Genomic DNA, 17934 nt, shown 5'->3' on the forward strand with positions numbered 1-17934 from the left:
GTATATGCGAAGATTTCTCTGTTTGACATTTTTAAAGAACAACAAATGCAAACTGGAATTTTATGATAAAACAAAGGAAACTTTACAACATGTAACAATCAAATATATACAATTATGTACATATAGCATCACATTATTGAAAATGTACACTTAACAGAAACACTCAGAAAGTGTTCCATGAAATGCGTCTTTAGCAGGAAAACCTAACTGCCAGGTCTCAAGAAACATGTGATGACAAAAATAAATGTTCTGAAACAAAAGCATCGCCTTATAATTATGACAGTAAATGATATGAACTAAAAGCATTGTTTCGTCATGACAATAAATGGTAAGAAGAAGTATTACTTTTCAAAATTTGTTTTATTCCACTCTCAGTTTGTAAATATTTACAAAACATGAGACAAATACATTCATATAACTAATACATTATTTAAAATCTTGCACTTAAATGATAGCAAAAATAAGAACTACTTTATGAAAATAAGTCTACAGACATGGAAGCGAAAGAATTTTTACTGTTAGGGAATAATATTAATACAAAGATTGGTTGCGATGGTGTATTAATTGTGAAATCTAAGGCAAAACTTAAGCGTTTTCGACTTACCGCGTAAAAGCTATAAAATCAAGGGACATAGGGATATAGAAAGAACATAAACATATCTACATGTATTTAACAGTGACTATTTAGATCACGTCTACGTTTCAAAACTGAATATGGTGATACCAAAGTTTTCTCTGTTTTCAGGAACTAAAATATAAACTGGCCTGAAATGGTAATTTAACAATAAATTTAAGAAACTTGAAAACACACTTTTACAAAATGTACAAAATCCTGTATAAATGTACAGAAACTATATAGTTACAACTAACTAAATAAAACTTTATAAATACCTCTTACAAGAAAAAACATCAGAAGTTGGGCCCAAGAAAAATGTATAGTAACAAGTGAAGTACTATCGTATTCCTCCGCAGACAGCTGAATATCGTAAGTTTAGTCAAATCGAGAACGTTTTGGAATATTTGTATCAGGCTGTACATCTGAGAGTCGCCTCAAATATAATGTATGAACGAGATACATAGTCTATTCGCAGAGTAATAATACCACATTTCAAAGATTAATACATTTATACAAATTTACGCAAACAGATTCATCATTTCTTTATTTGTTCATTTTCGATGAAACTGTTTCTGTAAATTTGTGTAAATGTATTAATCTTTGAAATGTGGTATTACTACTCGGTTGTTCGAAAAATAGAAATAAGCAAATATGACCAGTAAGAACGTTTTGTTGGGTGAAAGTCTAACAAAGGACAAAAGACAAAACAAACATGTTGTTGAAAATAAGAAGAATGTATTTCAGCCGCAAAAATCTATTTACTTTAAAATTTACTTTAAAATGTTCCGAAGTGCATTCGGTTAACAAGTCCATCACAAACTAAGTTTATCGGCGACACTTACAGCTGATCCACATTGTACAGAGATGTGATGAGATATTCCCTGTAGCTACACATTGAATTAATGCCAAACATATAAGTGATTTTTTCGCCTAATTTTATTATTCCAAAATAAAAACACGTAAATGATCCAATAAAGTTAAGAAATAATATGATGGTACTGTATTAAGATAGAAATTATGAAATGGCAGACTGGCAACTTATTTATTCGAATTGTCATACTAAAATCTACAACTTGCGAAAAGATGGTAAATATCATTGACGTGACAGAGAACTGTACCAAAGATGGTCACGTCATTCGAATATAATTACATTTTATTCTTAAGTGTTGCTCTTAGTCTCTTCCAAAATCCCTGCAAGTTGTCTTCGATGGTCGGGTATTCTAAATAAGTCTTTTTCTGTAAAACGTCTATTATTTCTATTGGCAGATGTTTAAGTGGTATATCCTCTTTCAGGATGACACACAGAACATTTCTGCCAGTATCCGCTGCTTCCATTCGGGCCATATTTAATTCATACATACACCATTTACTTCTCACAAAGTCTTTCGTTAAAATAATGAGCGTTCTGCGCGTAGAGGTGATCGCTCGCAATATATTGTCAACTACATATTCGCCTGCACGGAAATCTCGGTCATGAATTAATAACGAAATTTCACCTTTTTCCTCTAATTCGCATTTTACTTGCTGAATTACAAATCCTCGGTCTTCATCAGCGTATGAGACAAAAACGTCTTTCTCGTATTCAGTATCATTCATTCGTTGGTAATCAGCGAAGAGTTTCATTTTTGTCATGTAATACAAATATCGGAGGTTCCATCGGAATCGGTAGACTAGCGCAGATATAAGAATAATGATAAAGAAAAGAACAGACAAACTTGCAATGAGAATTAATGTTAGATAACTCGAGCATTCTAAACGAAATTGATCATAATGCAGTGTTGCTAGCGACACGGATGTAGAATTCTTGAACGTACAATAAGTTTCTTCTATTTTTGCGAACTTATCTTTATGTTTTTCAACCCAAAGGAAAAATTCTGTATTCTCACATACGCATTTTAAATTGTTTCTCGCGATGTTGATTTTTATGTTTGGCAATTTATCAAATGCATCTCTGGCAGCCAAATTGATAGATTCCAGACTGTTACCTTCCAGATCCAAATAACTTAGATTTTTCAAATGACTTAATTCAAACGTTATATTACTTATTTTGTTTTGTGATAAATGAAGATTTTCAAGTTTTGTGAGATTGTTGAATATGTTTGGCATTAAATAAATAATTTTATTATCGCTAAGGTCTAGAGTACGAATATTTTTCAGATGTCCTATAACAGAATCCCCGTCATATAAGGGGTACCCTAAATAATTTCTGGATACATTTAGGACTTTTAATTTAGGAATTTTAGGAAAGATTTCAAACATTCTTTCGATCAGTACCGGGAGGTTGTCAGATATGTCCAGATATTCAAGTTTACTCGGTGAATGGATTTCCGGAGTATCAATTATTATGCTATCTGTTCCGATATCATGCTGTTTTAATTTGTCTTCGATTACTTGGAAATAGTCCGGAAATTGGTTACGAGTGAACATAGACATACACAAAGAGTGATAACTGCTTACTGTTATTTCTGGTTGACAAGTCTCGTATGTAATTGGTTGCAATTTTTCTTCTTGTTTTGTCTTCACAGAGGCACTATATCTAGGAGTGGAAATTGGTCGATTAGAAGCTGCCATATGACTTACATCCAAATACACTATATTATTTAGAACACCGCTCAATATCAGATATGGTGTGTAGTTACCATACAAAAACATATTATGCTGAACCGAAAGGTACTTGATAGACTTAGGCCACTGTATTACAGAGGCTATATCCATGCGCACAAGGTTGTTATTTTCAACTGTAGCCAGCTCAATGGAAGTGTTTGATAAATATCTAACATCATCTATGTTTAATGACGAACAGAAATCGAATTGTGAGTGATCATACAACGTGTTGAAGTTCAGACGTTTCAATGTTTTGCTTCCGTTTAATCCACTGGTAATATTAGGCACAGATTCTATGCCAAGGTTGATATTCCATGACAGATCTAGAGATGTTATATTTCGAAGAGACTTAAAAGTGTTAAATTCTATTTTCCTGATCAAACATTTTGACAGGAATAAGTTTTGAACTCCTAAGGTGTTTTCAAAGAAACTTTCGTTGATATGTGGAATGTTACATCTACCGTACTCTCCAGACATATACAACTCCATAAGATTTGGCATGTGAGGCAATGCTTGTGTACCAAGTCCGTCGATCACCAAGGTATGAAGATGATGCAGATTATTCAGGGCAACAGGATAGGTCTCATTTATCGAGATATTAGAGAGGCCCTGCTTTAAATCTAAGTAAATTAGTTTTTCCAATGGTCGAAACGCATCCCTGCCTATATTGAAATATCTAATTTGATTTAAACTTAAATCAAGCATTTCTAACAAGGAAAGACCAGCAAAATCCCCTGTGCGAACTCTGTCTATCCTGTTCCTAGCTAATGATAATGTCTTTAATAACTTATACCTTTGCCACGATTTTCCATTGATTTCAGATATTTTGTTTCCTACCATATTCAAACAAGTTGTATTTGTTGGTAGATTGTTGGGAACATCTGTGAGGTTTCGATCACTGCAGTCAACGTAGTACTCTGATATTTGATCCTTGATATAGCACGTTATATCACACTTCCCTACGACGTCCCCATCACACGCCGTCACATCTGCGTAAAACTCCGATGTTTTATCATTTATTTGGCGCGTTAAATGACATTTTCCAAAGACATTCCCATTGCACGTCACAATGTCTGTGAAAGTTATAAGAAGCACCAACACCAGCCTGAAGAATAGATTCATAAACTTTGGCAAGTGGAATTATATCAATAAGGATAATCAATAAAGATTAAGAAATATTTCCCCCGATATCAAATCTTAATGTTTTAGTATAATAAAGTGCGATTAGCAAAGCAGCACCTTTGATGGACAATAATTTAACATTGTTTTAAACTTCAGAAATCATGTGAAGGGTGTGCAGCCATTTACAATACTCATTACAAATGAGACATTACACATAAAGAAATTAAAACTTGAATGTTTGAATTATTTTTCAATAAACTGTTACTATCAACACTCAAATAACAGTTATCTGAAATTACATGTAGTGCTATATACTCGCTAATAAAACATGCCAAGAGCAACTTTTTTTTAAAATCAAATAGACTGAATCCACTGCGTAGTAAATAGTAAAAGGTATCAAAAGCAAGGGGTTATCACACTGGCATATATCAATAAATAGTTAAAGGCTTTATACTTGTGTGTGTGTGTGTGTTCGGGTTTAACGTCTTTTTAAACAATTTTTCAGTCATATAAACGTCGGTGTCGACTTGTAGCAGTGAGCACAATGCCCAACTTTATAGTGCTGCTTCACCGGAATATCACGCCGTAGACACATGACATGATAACTCACCCAGTCACATTATACTGACACCTGGCTGACCAGTCCTAGCACTATCCTCTCAATGCTGAGCGCCAAGCGAGGAAGCTACTAGTACCACTTTTACGTCTTTGGTATGATACGGCCAGGGATCGAACCCACAACCTCCCGCACTTGAAACGGGAGCTCTACCACTAGGCTACCGAGGTGGTCGTAAAGGCTTTATACTTATCTTCCTAATGTATTTATTTTGTTGGGTTTAACGTCGCACCGCCACAATTATAGGTCATATGGCAACTTTCCCGTTTTGATGGTGGAGAAAGACCTCATGTGTCCCTCAGTGCATTATTTTATCACGGGCGGGTACCTGGGTAGAACAATTGACATTCCGTAAGCCAGCTAGATGGCTTCTTCACATGACGAATTAAACGCCCCGAGTCAGGCTTCAACTCACATCGATGAGGGACAAGTGATTTGAAGTCAGCGACCTTAAACACTAGCCCACGGAGGCTCCTTGACATCCAAATAGCACAATTGATCTTTAAAAAAGTAAAGACGCCTGTTAAGTAAATCCGATATAAACCGTTTCTTACTGTACAAACTATGTCAAGGAAAACCCAAAGAACTACAGCAAACTGTCCTTTGCATAACTTTGTCTTGGGCTATCATATATTTTCTGGTTGAATGTGTAAGGTCAAATTCCTGTAACATTTTTATATGCGGATTGAAATTCAAATAACTTGCAGAAAAATTAACCGTAACAAGACTACTTTTGTGTCCTGTCCTGTGCAAAGATCCAGACCCACGACCTCAAAAGCAGGGTCACACATTAATGTTGCCCTTTTTCGTACTTCTACAACTTTTCATGCATAGATGTATATCTTAAACAACGGCAAATCATTTCCCATCAGAAAAGTTTTTTTTTGTAATTATATAGTGTTCGATAAAATCAAGCATTCACAATAAGAATAAATGAAACACTCATTACTTATAACAAAAACTTGATAGAACTTAAGGATGATAATTAAATTAAAATATTTCCCTTTTTCATTACATTGTCCTGTAACCAGAAGGGAATTTTGTACTTTCTTTGCATGTTCCGTTTAAGTTTTCGCAAAAATTGCATGTAGGTCGTGGTCCTGCATGAGCTTTTTTAATTGTTTCGAAAAGGGACTCGTAGTTTAAGATTCACAGCATTGCGACAAGAGAAACACGGACACTGAAGCCTGACTACAGCAAACAGGCACTATTAAAGAGATTCGTATTCAAACAAATGTGATAAACCACCGAGTAAAAGTCAATAACAAAAAGCATGCCATCAATTTCATGAAACAGACTGAACTAACTGGTAATTAGCGTTAGCAAGTAGAAACCACACAATGTCAACAGGTACCTTGATCGCACAGTTTTATACAATCTTGTTAAACCGGAACTACATTGGATTAAGAATGCGTATTACAAATATTTAGAACTAGAAAAGACCACCTAAACTTCTTCATATGTAAATAATACTCTTCTATTACTCAAACCACGAATTGATTTGTTTGGTACAAAACTGATAGAAGGAGTCTGCTTGAGCGAGGCGTATGTTCTCTGTGACGATTTGAGATTCATGTGTACTATTGGAAAACTGGTTTCTACTGGTACAGAATACAGAAACACTGGTAAGGTTTACTGCCCGCCGTTACATACCTAAAATACTGTTGAAAAATGGTGCTAAACACCCCTCTCTCTCCCGAAGAAAGAAAACAACAAACAAACAAATATGATTAATACGATAACCATGATTTTTTTCTTAATAACGTATTTTGTATAATATGTATAACTATTCCGTTACATGCCTCAAATTTTATCATTTGAATAGGACATTTTAATGTTATGTCCGTCAGTAATTCCATTAAGCACAAAATGAAATATAAGGTGGGAAAGAATGAAACGATATGTAGTTTTACAATATGTTGAAAATATATCTATTTTCGCTACCTTTTCAATATATCTTGAACCTTGCGCTTATTGTATTGATCGGTGCACTTTTTATGATCCCGTTTGTCATCAACAAGGGCGGGACAGCTGACAGTCATACTTCAAAAATAGTTTGATATATTTTTGTTTTAAGGACAGGTGATACACATATGGCTGTTCTTAGTCGATGATTAACATTAACCACCCTCATGTGTCATGAAATGAAGTTATAAATGCTCCCTACAAAGTATCGTAAAATTCAAAGAAGCGAAAAAAAAGGAAATCATAAATAAATTTCTTACTTCGTTTTTACTGTTACATTCCTATCTACTTGAACGTTTGTATTTATGGATGCGAGTACCGCTAGTTCATGCCTTTGAATTGTTTATTATCATAAGTTTGACATAATTTGAGGACCTCACGTCGAAGTACCAAAAATATATATAGTCAAGGGATGATTAACATACACATTTTATGTATGATATCATGGGATAATGAGATACTACCATGTATTTTAGGCCAAATCATTACATAAATGAGTCCACTCATGTTTCAGTACACTTTCAAATGTTATATCCACTTAATATGTAGTTAGTACGTCCGCCCATTTTTGTATTCATGTAGTATGTCATAGCATAAGAATTATTCACTATTTTCATGGAATGTAGACACGAATAATATAAATGTCAAACATATCAAGTCTATGTGAATCTAAAGTCTAAAGTATATTGTCAAAAATATGACTTTGCATTTGTTTGCTATATTTTACAAAGCTATAGCAACATGTGCACGATGCATGGACTATTCACAAAGGTCTATTTTATTGACTAGCAAAAATTTATACTGTAACATTGTACACGCTATTTCACTCTACATTCATTGTCTATGACAAAATACAGGCATTATGTATCCAAAATGTGTTTTTCTCACCGATCTTAACAATCTTGGTCAACAATGACACTCGACAGAGATCTGGTTGCACTGTTTTGGTAAAACTACCAAGAGCAAAACAAAAGCAAAACTAAAAAAAAGCACACCTTCGAGTAACAGCTGATACCAGTTCATCAAAAATAAGCTGGTCTTAATGATACTGTTTAACATCGCAAAACAACCCAAGTGTCTTTAAACTGTTTTTTGTTTAACTTCGCAGCGACAAAATTATAGGTCATATGACGACATTCCAGCTTTGTTGGTTGATGAAGACCCTATGTGCCCCTCCTTCCATTACTTCATTACGGGCGGACATCCTGGTAGAACTACCGACCTCTATAGATCAACACATGCTAGAAATATATGGCAATGGTCTTTAGAAAGACATATATATATTTCTGCTTGTCATATACCTCGGAAAGATAATATTGTTGCTTATATTTACTCGAGAAATTTCTCTGATATAACTGAATAGATGTTAAAATCAGAACTTTTTGTTTCGTTATGTAGACAGTTTTTTTTTATCCTAATATAGATTTGTTTGCTTCAAAGTTAAACAAACAGGTGAATGATTTCGTTACATTGTTTCCAAACCAGGTGCATTACATTACGGTGCTTTCTCATTACATTGGGGTGAATATCCATATATTTTTCCACCATTTAATTTGGTGGGAAGAGTTATAATTAAGATAATTCAAGATGAAGTATTGAATGTCATTCTTGCCATTCCCTTTTGGAAATCACCACCGTGGTTCCCACTATCACCGAATGATATTTCGTCTTTCCCTGTCAGGTGACCACAACACAAGGACCTTCTTTACCTCCAACACAATGGAGACCATCACCCATTACACAGAATTTTAAGGATGGTCGCTGTAACTATAAGATTCTTTCACTAGTTGCAAATGGGAATATCTGGCCCGAGAGTAACTGTTTAGGTGGTAACGAGGCTCCTGCCGAGTTACTGCGTAAACAGTTTCCCGAGAGACCGATATTCCTATCTGCACCTACAACCAGTGATCGGATCTTTTTCTTGCATACCATATTCAAGCAATTCTTGTAAAAATAAAATCAATCGAATGACTTTCTTTTTAGAACTATTTCGTACAATAGCGTATTTAAACAAAGGGAGGGAAACCAACATTCGTAAACAGGAAAGACGTCATAACGTTTCAAAGACAAATGCCAAAGCTTAGTTCCGATTTTGTTTTATCAGTTGCAGAGTAACGTTAAGATTTTTTTAAATAAAATAACGTTATTTGAATCGAGAAATATATTATCAGAATCAAAAAAGGAACGGTCAATGTATTTGATTTTTATTCCGTTTTATGAAATAAAATATAAATTACAACGTAGTTTGTAATACGTCATTTACAGCACGAGAGTCATCTTACACCCCGGGGTGACAGATGGATTTTTCCAGCACTGGAAATCCCCGTCTGGTATACAAGAAAGTATCAGGAAAGGACCTTGTAGTCAAGGAATTTCGAGATACACAACTTGTACTGGAATAATATCTCGGTTCCTTTTAAGGACTGGCCAGATCCCATCATGGGTTCCAGAGTTTTGACCCCTTGAAGGGCCAAAATTTGCTAGGTGGCTGTTTCAGCCATATAGAGACTTCATTTATGGTTTAATTTGACACAAACTTGCAATTCCAGGATAAATCCGTCAGATCCAATCATAGGTTTTGGAGTTACGACCCCTGATTGACCCCTGAAAGAACTAGAATTTGTTAATTTTTACCTTGTGGACATGAAAGAAGTGACATTTTACATTCGATTTTAACCACACTTACAAACATATTAAGTCACAATAAGATCTCGGTTCCTTTCGAAAACCGGCTAGATTTCCTCATGGGTTCTAGAGTTACTGTCTCTGGAAAGGCCAAAATAGAAAAAAAATTCAGCCTTAAAGAGGTTTCATTTATGCTTTGATTTGATACAAACTTGCACAGGTTTGTCTTGATGACCTCTAGGTCAAGTTTGAAACTTGGTTATGCGAGTTCAAAAACTAGGTCACCAGGTCAAATCAAAGGAAAAAACTGGTAACACCCTATAGGCTACATTTATGACCCTATTTTCATGAAACTTGGTCAGAATGTTTATCTTGATGATTCCTAGGCCATGTTTGAAACTTTGTCATTTGGGGTCAAAACGTAGGTCACCACTCAAATCAAAGGAAAAGCTTGTTAACACTGAAGAGGCCACATGTATGACTTTCTTTTCATTAAACTTAGTCAGAATGTTTATCTAGATGATTCCAATGCCAAGTTTAACAGATGAGCGATATAGGGTCATCATGACCCTCTTGTTTCTGTTTATTAATCAAAGCAAAATTACGAATTCAGGGAAAACAGAGGAAAAACCTATAACTGGAAAATAGAGAAAAACTATTTTTCACGAGTCCACAGTTACTAGTGAATTCTATTATGCACAAACATTTAACATAACAAGCTGATGTGTTAGGTGGACCCAATTAAAACCATGTTGGAATATATTTTTCAGAATTACTATCCTGTTATATGATGACGTACTTCATTAAATTTAATCTCTATTTTCTAACCGATTTAAAAATGAAAGTTTACCGAAAGTTTATTTTTATATTAATTAATGTTAAAAACAATTCAGCTCATGCAAAAATATCCAAACCATTTGTATTATAACATATCGTACGTATATACAGTGTGGAGTTGTTTATACACCTCAGATATTTAGGTAATACTGCAGTTGAGTTAATTAGTCCCCTTAAAGTAATGGACCCGCAATAGTGTACCTCCTTTTGAAGAGTATTCAATTACTACCATAAACCTACTTTGACTAATTTTTCAGGAGTGCGTGGGTTCAATAAAATCTGAAAAGTAGATCCCTCGGAATCACCGAGAACATTGCAGTTATGGTTTGATTGAGTCTGTTCATGAAAGTCGCACTAGGACAAAACGTTTTTCTTTATATTTCTTTTTTTCTAGTACGTTAAACTGTTTTTCAAGACTTAATACTGAATAATTGTACAAAAGCGGAAATGTTTCATTTGGTAAGCCATTTCTTGCCGTTTAAAATGAATTTTACCTCTCATTCAGAAGGGTGCAGGGTTAGACATTTTTGAAAATACTGAGTAACATACGGTAAAAGTTCTTTATTACGCCTTTATTCTTTAGTTTACATATTCTGGAAGAAAAATAAGTAGGTTTTACTACTGCTTCATGATTACTTTTGAAATAGAGAGCAAAATTTAAAACAGTCTCACAGGACTCGGACGTAATTTTTCAGGGTTGGAGCTAAAGTTCTGTCCGATTAAATCCTTTCACCTTAGGCTCCCTAGCAAAAATGTTCTTGACAGTTTTATTTTGTGTTTTATAATTGTTTACCAATACTTTGAGGTTTCTTTTATAAAAAATATTGTTAAAATAAATTCTCTGCGAACGTTTTTTACAGCGGTGATCACTTTGAAATTTATTTCTATTTGTGCTTGAGGAAATATCATAAATTATACAAAATAAAAAAAGACGGCACTGTGAATGTTGTTTAGAAATTGCAACACAGTGCAAAACAATGTTAACTTTAAGACTGTATTAAGTTAATGCATTTTTTAAACATTACTAGTATGGGTCTACTACCTTAAGTTAGAAAAGTCTGTATAACATGACAATACCCCAATCTTGAAAGTGCTGGTTTTCTTCCTGTGACAGATAGATTTCGTATTTGTTGATAGTAACGAATACAATGTTTTTAGACATGCAATTCTGCAGAAAGAAAAAGAACACAAATCGTGTAATACCCGTGAGGAAGGTAAAACGATTAACGTTCAACAAACACTACAGTATCGTCCAGCTATCATTGTGTGTGTGTGGAAGATAAATTGCATGATTATTCTTTACCAGTGCATCATTAGTCAAATAAACGGGAAAATATTATTTGCATAGTCTTTATTCAATGTATTAAACAACCTCTACGTATCAAATGATTTAGATAATAAATAAAACAAAATATTTGAACCTAGCTCTTACTTGGTTATAAGATACGTTCTGGTACAACAGCAGAGCCAAAGAGGAAGAGACTGTTTCTAGTATGTATTATAAATCATATAAAAAGATATCCGTGAGCATTACATTCGAGACAATTGTTACTTCGGAAGCGTTCGTAATAAGGTAACCGATATCAGACCTTAGCTTTTTAAAGAGCTTATTACGTGCACATCGTAAACTCTGAAGCTTTTTTAAATTCTAATCCCTAACATAGACATAGTTCTAGAGATCAGTCAATGACACAAATATTAATCCTATCCTACATTTACCTGTTCATCTACATGGAATAATGGAGTAAATGTATTATTTAAAACTTAGTGTTAAGTCATTTTATTGTAATTTTCATAGTAAATACTGTATATTTTTTCTTGTTATATATGATGTGCGATATGATACAAATAACATTATGTCTTAAATTTCAGATTAAATAGTGGATCTGAATTTATTTTATTAGACTTAAAACATTTTCTGAAGCACACAATAATCGTGCATTCAGTTACGTTCTTCCCGCAATAATCCAGGTATAACTGGGAATTAAATATTTATCAATGACTTTATAGGTAGAACTATCTGCAAGAGCAGCTACATGGAAATTTAAAAAGAAGTTTCAGAAAATCATAAATAATATGCTTCAAAATGATCAGATCAAGATTTTGGTATTATATTCAGTCTTAAATGTTACATATCAAATTCCAGCCATAAATTTTTTTTTTTAAATTGTTTTTCATAATCTAAAAAAAATAGGTACTATCTCTACAGGCTAACATGTTATTCAGCCTTCAAGTTAAGTTGTATTTCGGACTTTTGTTGTATCAATATTACACACATTAAATATCGGACAGAATTTGAAGCTCAAACAGTTGCCTGTTATTTGTTGTTGTCTAATTTGAAAAATAGAATAAGTAAAACTTGACATAAACAGTTGTTTTTCCTCAGAATATATATAAATGAATAATGTCTCATTCTGTAGTTTTCCTAAAATCATGCTAAAATATCAAATCCTGCCATAAATCAGTTACTTAACGTATTTGGGGAGGTTACAGCTCCCTATTGAAGCGTCTTTCATGTTGAGTTTATTATTAAGTGTTAGGTTGACAATGCTTCTAGGGAGCCTACTCTTATTCTTTAATTTAGACTTAGTCGACTGAAAGGTCACAGTCAAACTTCATCGCAAAACAAACTAAAAAATTCATGCTATGCCCACAATATATGACTCCATACACTTAATTGTTATGTCTGATTACATGCTAAGTGGAACTAGAATTTAATCTGCCTTCTGTTAAAAGGCACCTCAATTGCCAAGTGGTTAACTTCTACAGCTCTTTGGGTCGAGTACTTTTAGATTAGTCATAACTGCTGGCTTTCGGGAGGTCGTTCAGTCTATTCAGTTTACCCCACCGTGATTGAAATAATGCTCCGACACTTTTATCATTAAAAGGTAGTAAAGTCACCATAATAATAATCTTAGTCGGTGTGATTAATAGCCAGACAAACATATATTCGTTCAGTATTATACATGCGTCGTAACATATCGTTGCATTCAACTTACCGCTGGTTTGAGATGTGCAGTTTGCTATATCCTGTTTCTGTGCACACAGGCAAATTATTTTTACACATGTTTGATAATGTTCTGTTTTATACATTCACCATACTAAATTAGTATTAGCAAATAAAATTGATAATTAATCACTGTTTACGTATAGTTCAGGTACCTATTTCATAACTCAGTAGTGTATGAATGGTGTATCATTGATAATATCCAAAAGTAAACATCGTTTAACATCCATCATGTAAAAATCTCATTTCATATTTCATGCCCGCTGAAGTATATCGTTTTGCGTTGTTTATTTCATTTATACGAATTGAATCGATACCTAGGGACTTTCCCTAACCAGTTGGTAATAATAAAAAGAGTTTTTTGTCAACTTCCTGATAACTGACACTGCTGTTGTGATTTACATACGCTACAAATTGTACGAAACTGGGTACCATATTTCCAAGTTTTAGTTTCACTTATTGCATCATACATAGCTCAGAACAAAATGTTTAGTTTGGTTTGTTTCATTTGCATTTATAATTAGTTTTCATTTTCATACACTACCTAAAACGCAATTTATGAGTTTTGTCTGTATTGCGTTATTCCTCCATGTCCGATATAATACTGGTCATTTGACTCTGATTTAGGCTTTATGATACTATAAGATACCATCCATCGACAGCGCCATGTTGTTTACTTCATACAGTTATGCCTTACAATGAATGCCTTATGAATTGGAGATGCAAATAGTATCAAAGCATCTTGGTTTTTCAAGTTTCTCGAGCTCGAAAGCATCTTGGTTTTTCAAGTTTCTCGAGCTCGTGACTTCAAAACGTTCGTACCTATATCGAAATGTCTGTGGATGAAAGAAACTAGCCAAAAAAAATCTTAGTATGCCCAAATCAATTTCCCTAGAGCCGTCCAAGTATGTTCTTTATCATTTAACGTACACTATAGTAAGTTACAAAATGAGCGGCCAAAATGAAAGTTAAAGCAATATCTTATGTAATCAATTTAGTCATTTCTCTTTTCTTGTTTTGTAAAGTAGTAACTTGTATTATATTCCTTGTCAAACGCCTTCGTTAGTCGCAGATATTTATATGATAGATTTGATATAAAATGACCATTATGCATGTGAATATCGCCACAATTGTTGGGTTTTAATGTCGGATAGAAGGTTTCCAAATATTATGGAGCCGCTAAACATAAGTCCAATTTTGGCCTATTTCTGCGACACTTCTTGTAAGGAAAAAATGCAGTATTTCTTAATTTTAGACCCAAGTTATATCACATCCTGTCCAAGAAAAATGCTCGAAATGAAGGAACTCACATATCCATGATCCCAAGATTCCTGAAAACCATGTTTAAAGTCATACATTATTTTGTTTTAAAGACGCACCACTAACCACACCAGTCCAGCAGGAATATCCCGAAGGACTGTCCTAAATCAAGGACACAGCATGCCTTGGACATTGCTAAATCGTCATTGATGCATCTTTAATGCCTAATTACCACGCAACTCCAAATGTTTAAATATCTTGTTTATTAATAACGTGTCGTAAACTCATAGATTCACACAAAATAGACTGTCAAACCTGATGTAAAATTAAAGTGTTCTTTTTTCGAATTAAAGTTTTTTTTTCAGAACTGTGATTGCTATTGCAACTGAAAGAAAATTCTTTGAAAATCTTTTTCTCAGAAAATTGTAAGCCATTCTATTTCGTTAATAAAACATGGCCGCAAGGGGGTGGACTTATTTTCCCCTATATGACTACATTGTAAATTAAAAAAATTCTTCTTCTCTGAAACCTGGATATAGAGATATTTGGTTTGTGACATTGTCTAAAAATATTGTTCAAGTTATGATCTCAAGGTCAATATTGGTCCCTCCCCGTGGTCCCCTAAATTTACATCGAGTTCTATAGGAAAAACATAAAAAATGTTCTTCTCTGAAACCGAGAGGCACAGATATTAGATATTTTACATGTGGTGTCGTTTTAGTGGTCCTTTACTAAGATTGGTCAAATCATGACCCAAGACCCCTTTAAAGTCCCGCCCTGTGGCCACCTATATTTTACATAAGTTATATAGGAAAAAATACTTCAAAAATATGTGATCATATTTCCTAGACTGTTTAATTATAATTACCTGATGACCCAAGTAATTAGGGGTCGCTTGACTGTGACCTGCATTCTTGTTTTTTTTTTAAGATACAGCCTTGAAATTTGGATGACATAAAGAGTTTTGCACACCGATTTAAAAACTGACTTTCTCCTGTGTCGCAATTGGAGCACATGTTCTGCTTTGACTTATTTCATCCATCTCTGTGTTTTCAATGAGAGGAGAATGCGATTTACAGCTAATGATATACCGGTATCTAATGTTTGTTTATCTTCCATTAGAATGAGAAAATAAACAAGACAATAACATTTAGCTACAGCATTGTGATTCTTCCTTTGGGCGAAGTCTAGGTCAATTTTCATAGTGTCAAAAAATTTTACATGACAAGTCTTTGTTCATATGTACAAGTCGGAGTAAGAAGCCCGAGTTTTAAAATCCTGTTTTCAAAATCAGAAAACCGGATTTGACGATTTTTCAAAATTTCTTTGGGAAAATTAGGACACTTTGTTGCGAGAGCTTAGATATTTTTTATCAAACACTTTTCCCAAGAATATTAAGCTGAGAACGAAAATTTGTATTGTATTAAAATGGCTGCTGGTAACATAGTAAATCGGTTGAAAAAGTATTAAATTTACTGGATTCAGATGATCAGTCTTAAACAATAAACCGGTTTAATCTCCCCAGTTGTGTTTTTGCCACTGACCGTTCCAAGGCTGCGCCCCACTGTGTTCCTTTGTTTGTTTTGTCCCCGTGTGTTTGCTTTGTGTGTATGTGTGTGTACGCGCGTGTGTGTACGCGCGTGTTTGTGCGTGCGTGTGCACGTCTGCGTAATGTTGGTTTCGTTTTGAAAGGCTGCATTTCTTGAACATGGCATTCCTCGTTTGATATTTGTCCTTGTTTCGATAGGTTTAAAGTCAACACCAGGTTACTCTATGCCATTATGCAATATAATGATATTCCGGGCTTCTTGTACTGATTAATTTTGGAAGGCATTTATTTAATAATTTTATGATATTAAATTTCTTCAATTTTGGTAAAATGTTGAAGAAATGGGTCAGTCTGTTCCTGTATAATACAGGTTTGTGAACGGAGTTTTGTCATTTATTTTTCTAAGTTAACCGGGGCTGCAGACAAGGGGACCCAATTTCGACTTTTATCTTTATATTGTGTGAAGAAATTGTAGCTATCAAAATACAACAATGTAAACATAGTAAAGGAATACAAATTGAAGGTGAAGAATTTAAGATTTCCCAGACTGTAATTTATTTGTTTGTTTTGAGTTTAACGCCGTTTTTCAACAGTATTTCAGTTATGTAACGACGGGCAGGTAACTTAGATTCTATACCAGTACAAACCTGTTCTCCGCAAGTAACTGCCAACTTCCCCGCATAAATCAGAGGTGGAGGACGAATGATTTCAGACATAATGTCTTTTAACAAGTCGTCACAGAGAACATACGCCTCGCCTAGGGCTCGAACTCATGACCTCGAGATCCGTAGATCTGCGCTCTCCCTATTGAGCTAAGCGGGCGGGCTTAACGGAACCGGTAAATCTCTGAACTCTACTCTTAATCTGTTACATAGATTTTCTTTGATATCAGGTCTAAATATAAACTATGTAAACACTTAAGCCATTTGGATAGGCTCCCTCAGATAGTTCTATTAAAACACACTGGAGACTTTCATGCGGATACTCGATTCAAATCGCTTGGCTTAGTTTTCGATGTTGATCTTAATAGAATGTGTGATTTAAACTAAAAATAAAACACCTTCTGGGTAGATGTTGCTATACTGGTTATACTGTCAATTGTTAATACTGCACAATTACTTTAATTTGCCACTTTTTATAACAACTTTTGTACGAAGTTCAGACGAGTTAGGGTAAATAAAATTAAAATGGAAGAAGAAATGCTGTTACGAGGTATATAAAATACCATTAGAAATAAACGTTACAACTCTTTATGATATAAGTTTTCATATGCATCCAACTTTATTAAAGTAAATATAAATTAACATTTATATAAAACACTTACAAGAAATGAAGATACACAAAGAAATCAAATGAAATGGGATCTCATAAATTGGGACATAATATATAGTTATTATTTAAAGTGATCAAGAAGACATACATTCATACAGTGGTTACATACAAGAATACTACATGAAGTTTTAGCATCAAATTCCATAATTTTTAAAATGAGAATTAATAATAATAACTTGTGCACTTTTTGTCACAGCTATGAAGAAACTTAACCCACTTTATTTTAGTGTTCCAACGCCAACCGACCATACAGTATATAATAAAGGAACTGGAAGATTTTGATCGAAACTTTGAAATAAGTAAGTTGACGTTTTTTGGGATATGGAGGAAGGACTACACATTAGATGTTCTCTTTTTAGCAGAAAAAATGTGTTTATACTTACATGTATGTAAAAGGAACC

The 17934-nt window shown here is 34.0% G+C and overlaps 1 protein-coding gene across 1 annotated transcript; it reads right to left on the bottom strand.

The window, feature by feature from the left end:
* Positions 1-46: 46 nt before the first annotated feature.
* On the bottom strand, positions 47-13715 carry LOC123556839 (toll-like receptor 4). The gene is made up of 2 exons (XM_045347874.2): positions 13385-13715; positions 47-4325 (listed from the first exon to the last, which is right to left on the bottom strand). The coding sequence occupies exons 1-2, from the start codon at positions 13450-13452 to the stop codon at positions 1763-1765; spliced, it is 2631 nt and encodes an 876-aa protein (XP_045203809.2). The 5' UTR covers positions 13453-13715; the 3' UTR covers positions 47-1762.
* Between the last annotated feature and the right edge of the window lie 4219 nt (positions 13716-17934).

Source organism: Mercenaria mercenaria, chromosome 5 (genome assembly GCF_021730395.1).
Source record: "Mercenaria mercenaria strain notata chromosome 5, MADL_Memer_1, whole genome shotgun sequence".
Taxonomy (NCBI): domain Eukaryota; kingdom Metazoa; phylum Mollusca; class Bivalvia; order Venerida; family Veneridae; genus Mercenaria; species Mercenaria mercenaria.

Bases quoted from the DNA above. Each gene is read 5' to 3' on its own strand.
- LOC123556839 (XM_045347874.2), bottom strand. From the start codon at position 13,452: ATGTGTAAAAATAATTTGCCTGTGTGCACAGAAACAGGATATAGCAAA. The intron at 4,326-13,384 runs GTAAGTTGAATG...TCTATTCTTCAG, and splicing joins CTGCACATCTCAAACCAGCG to GCTGGTGTTGGTGCTTCTTA.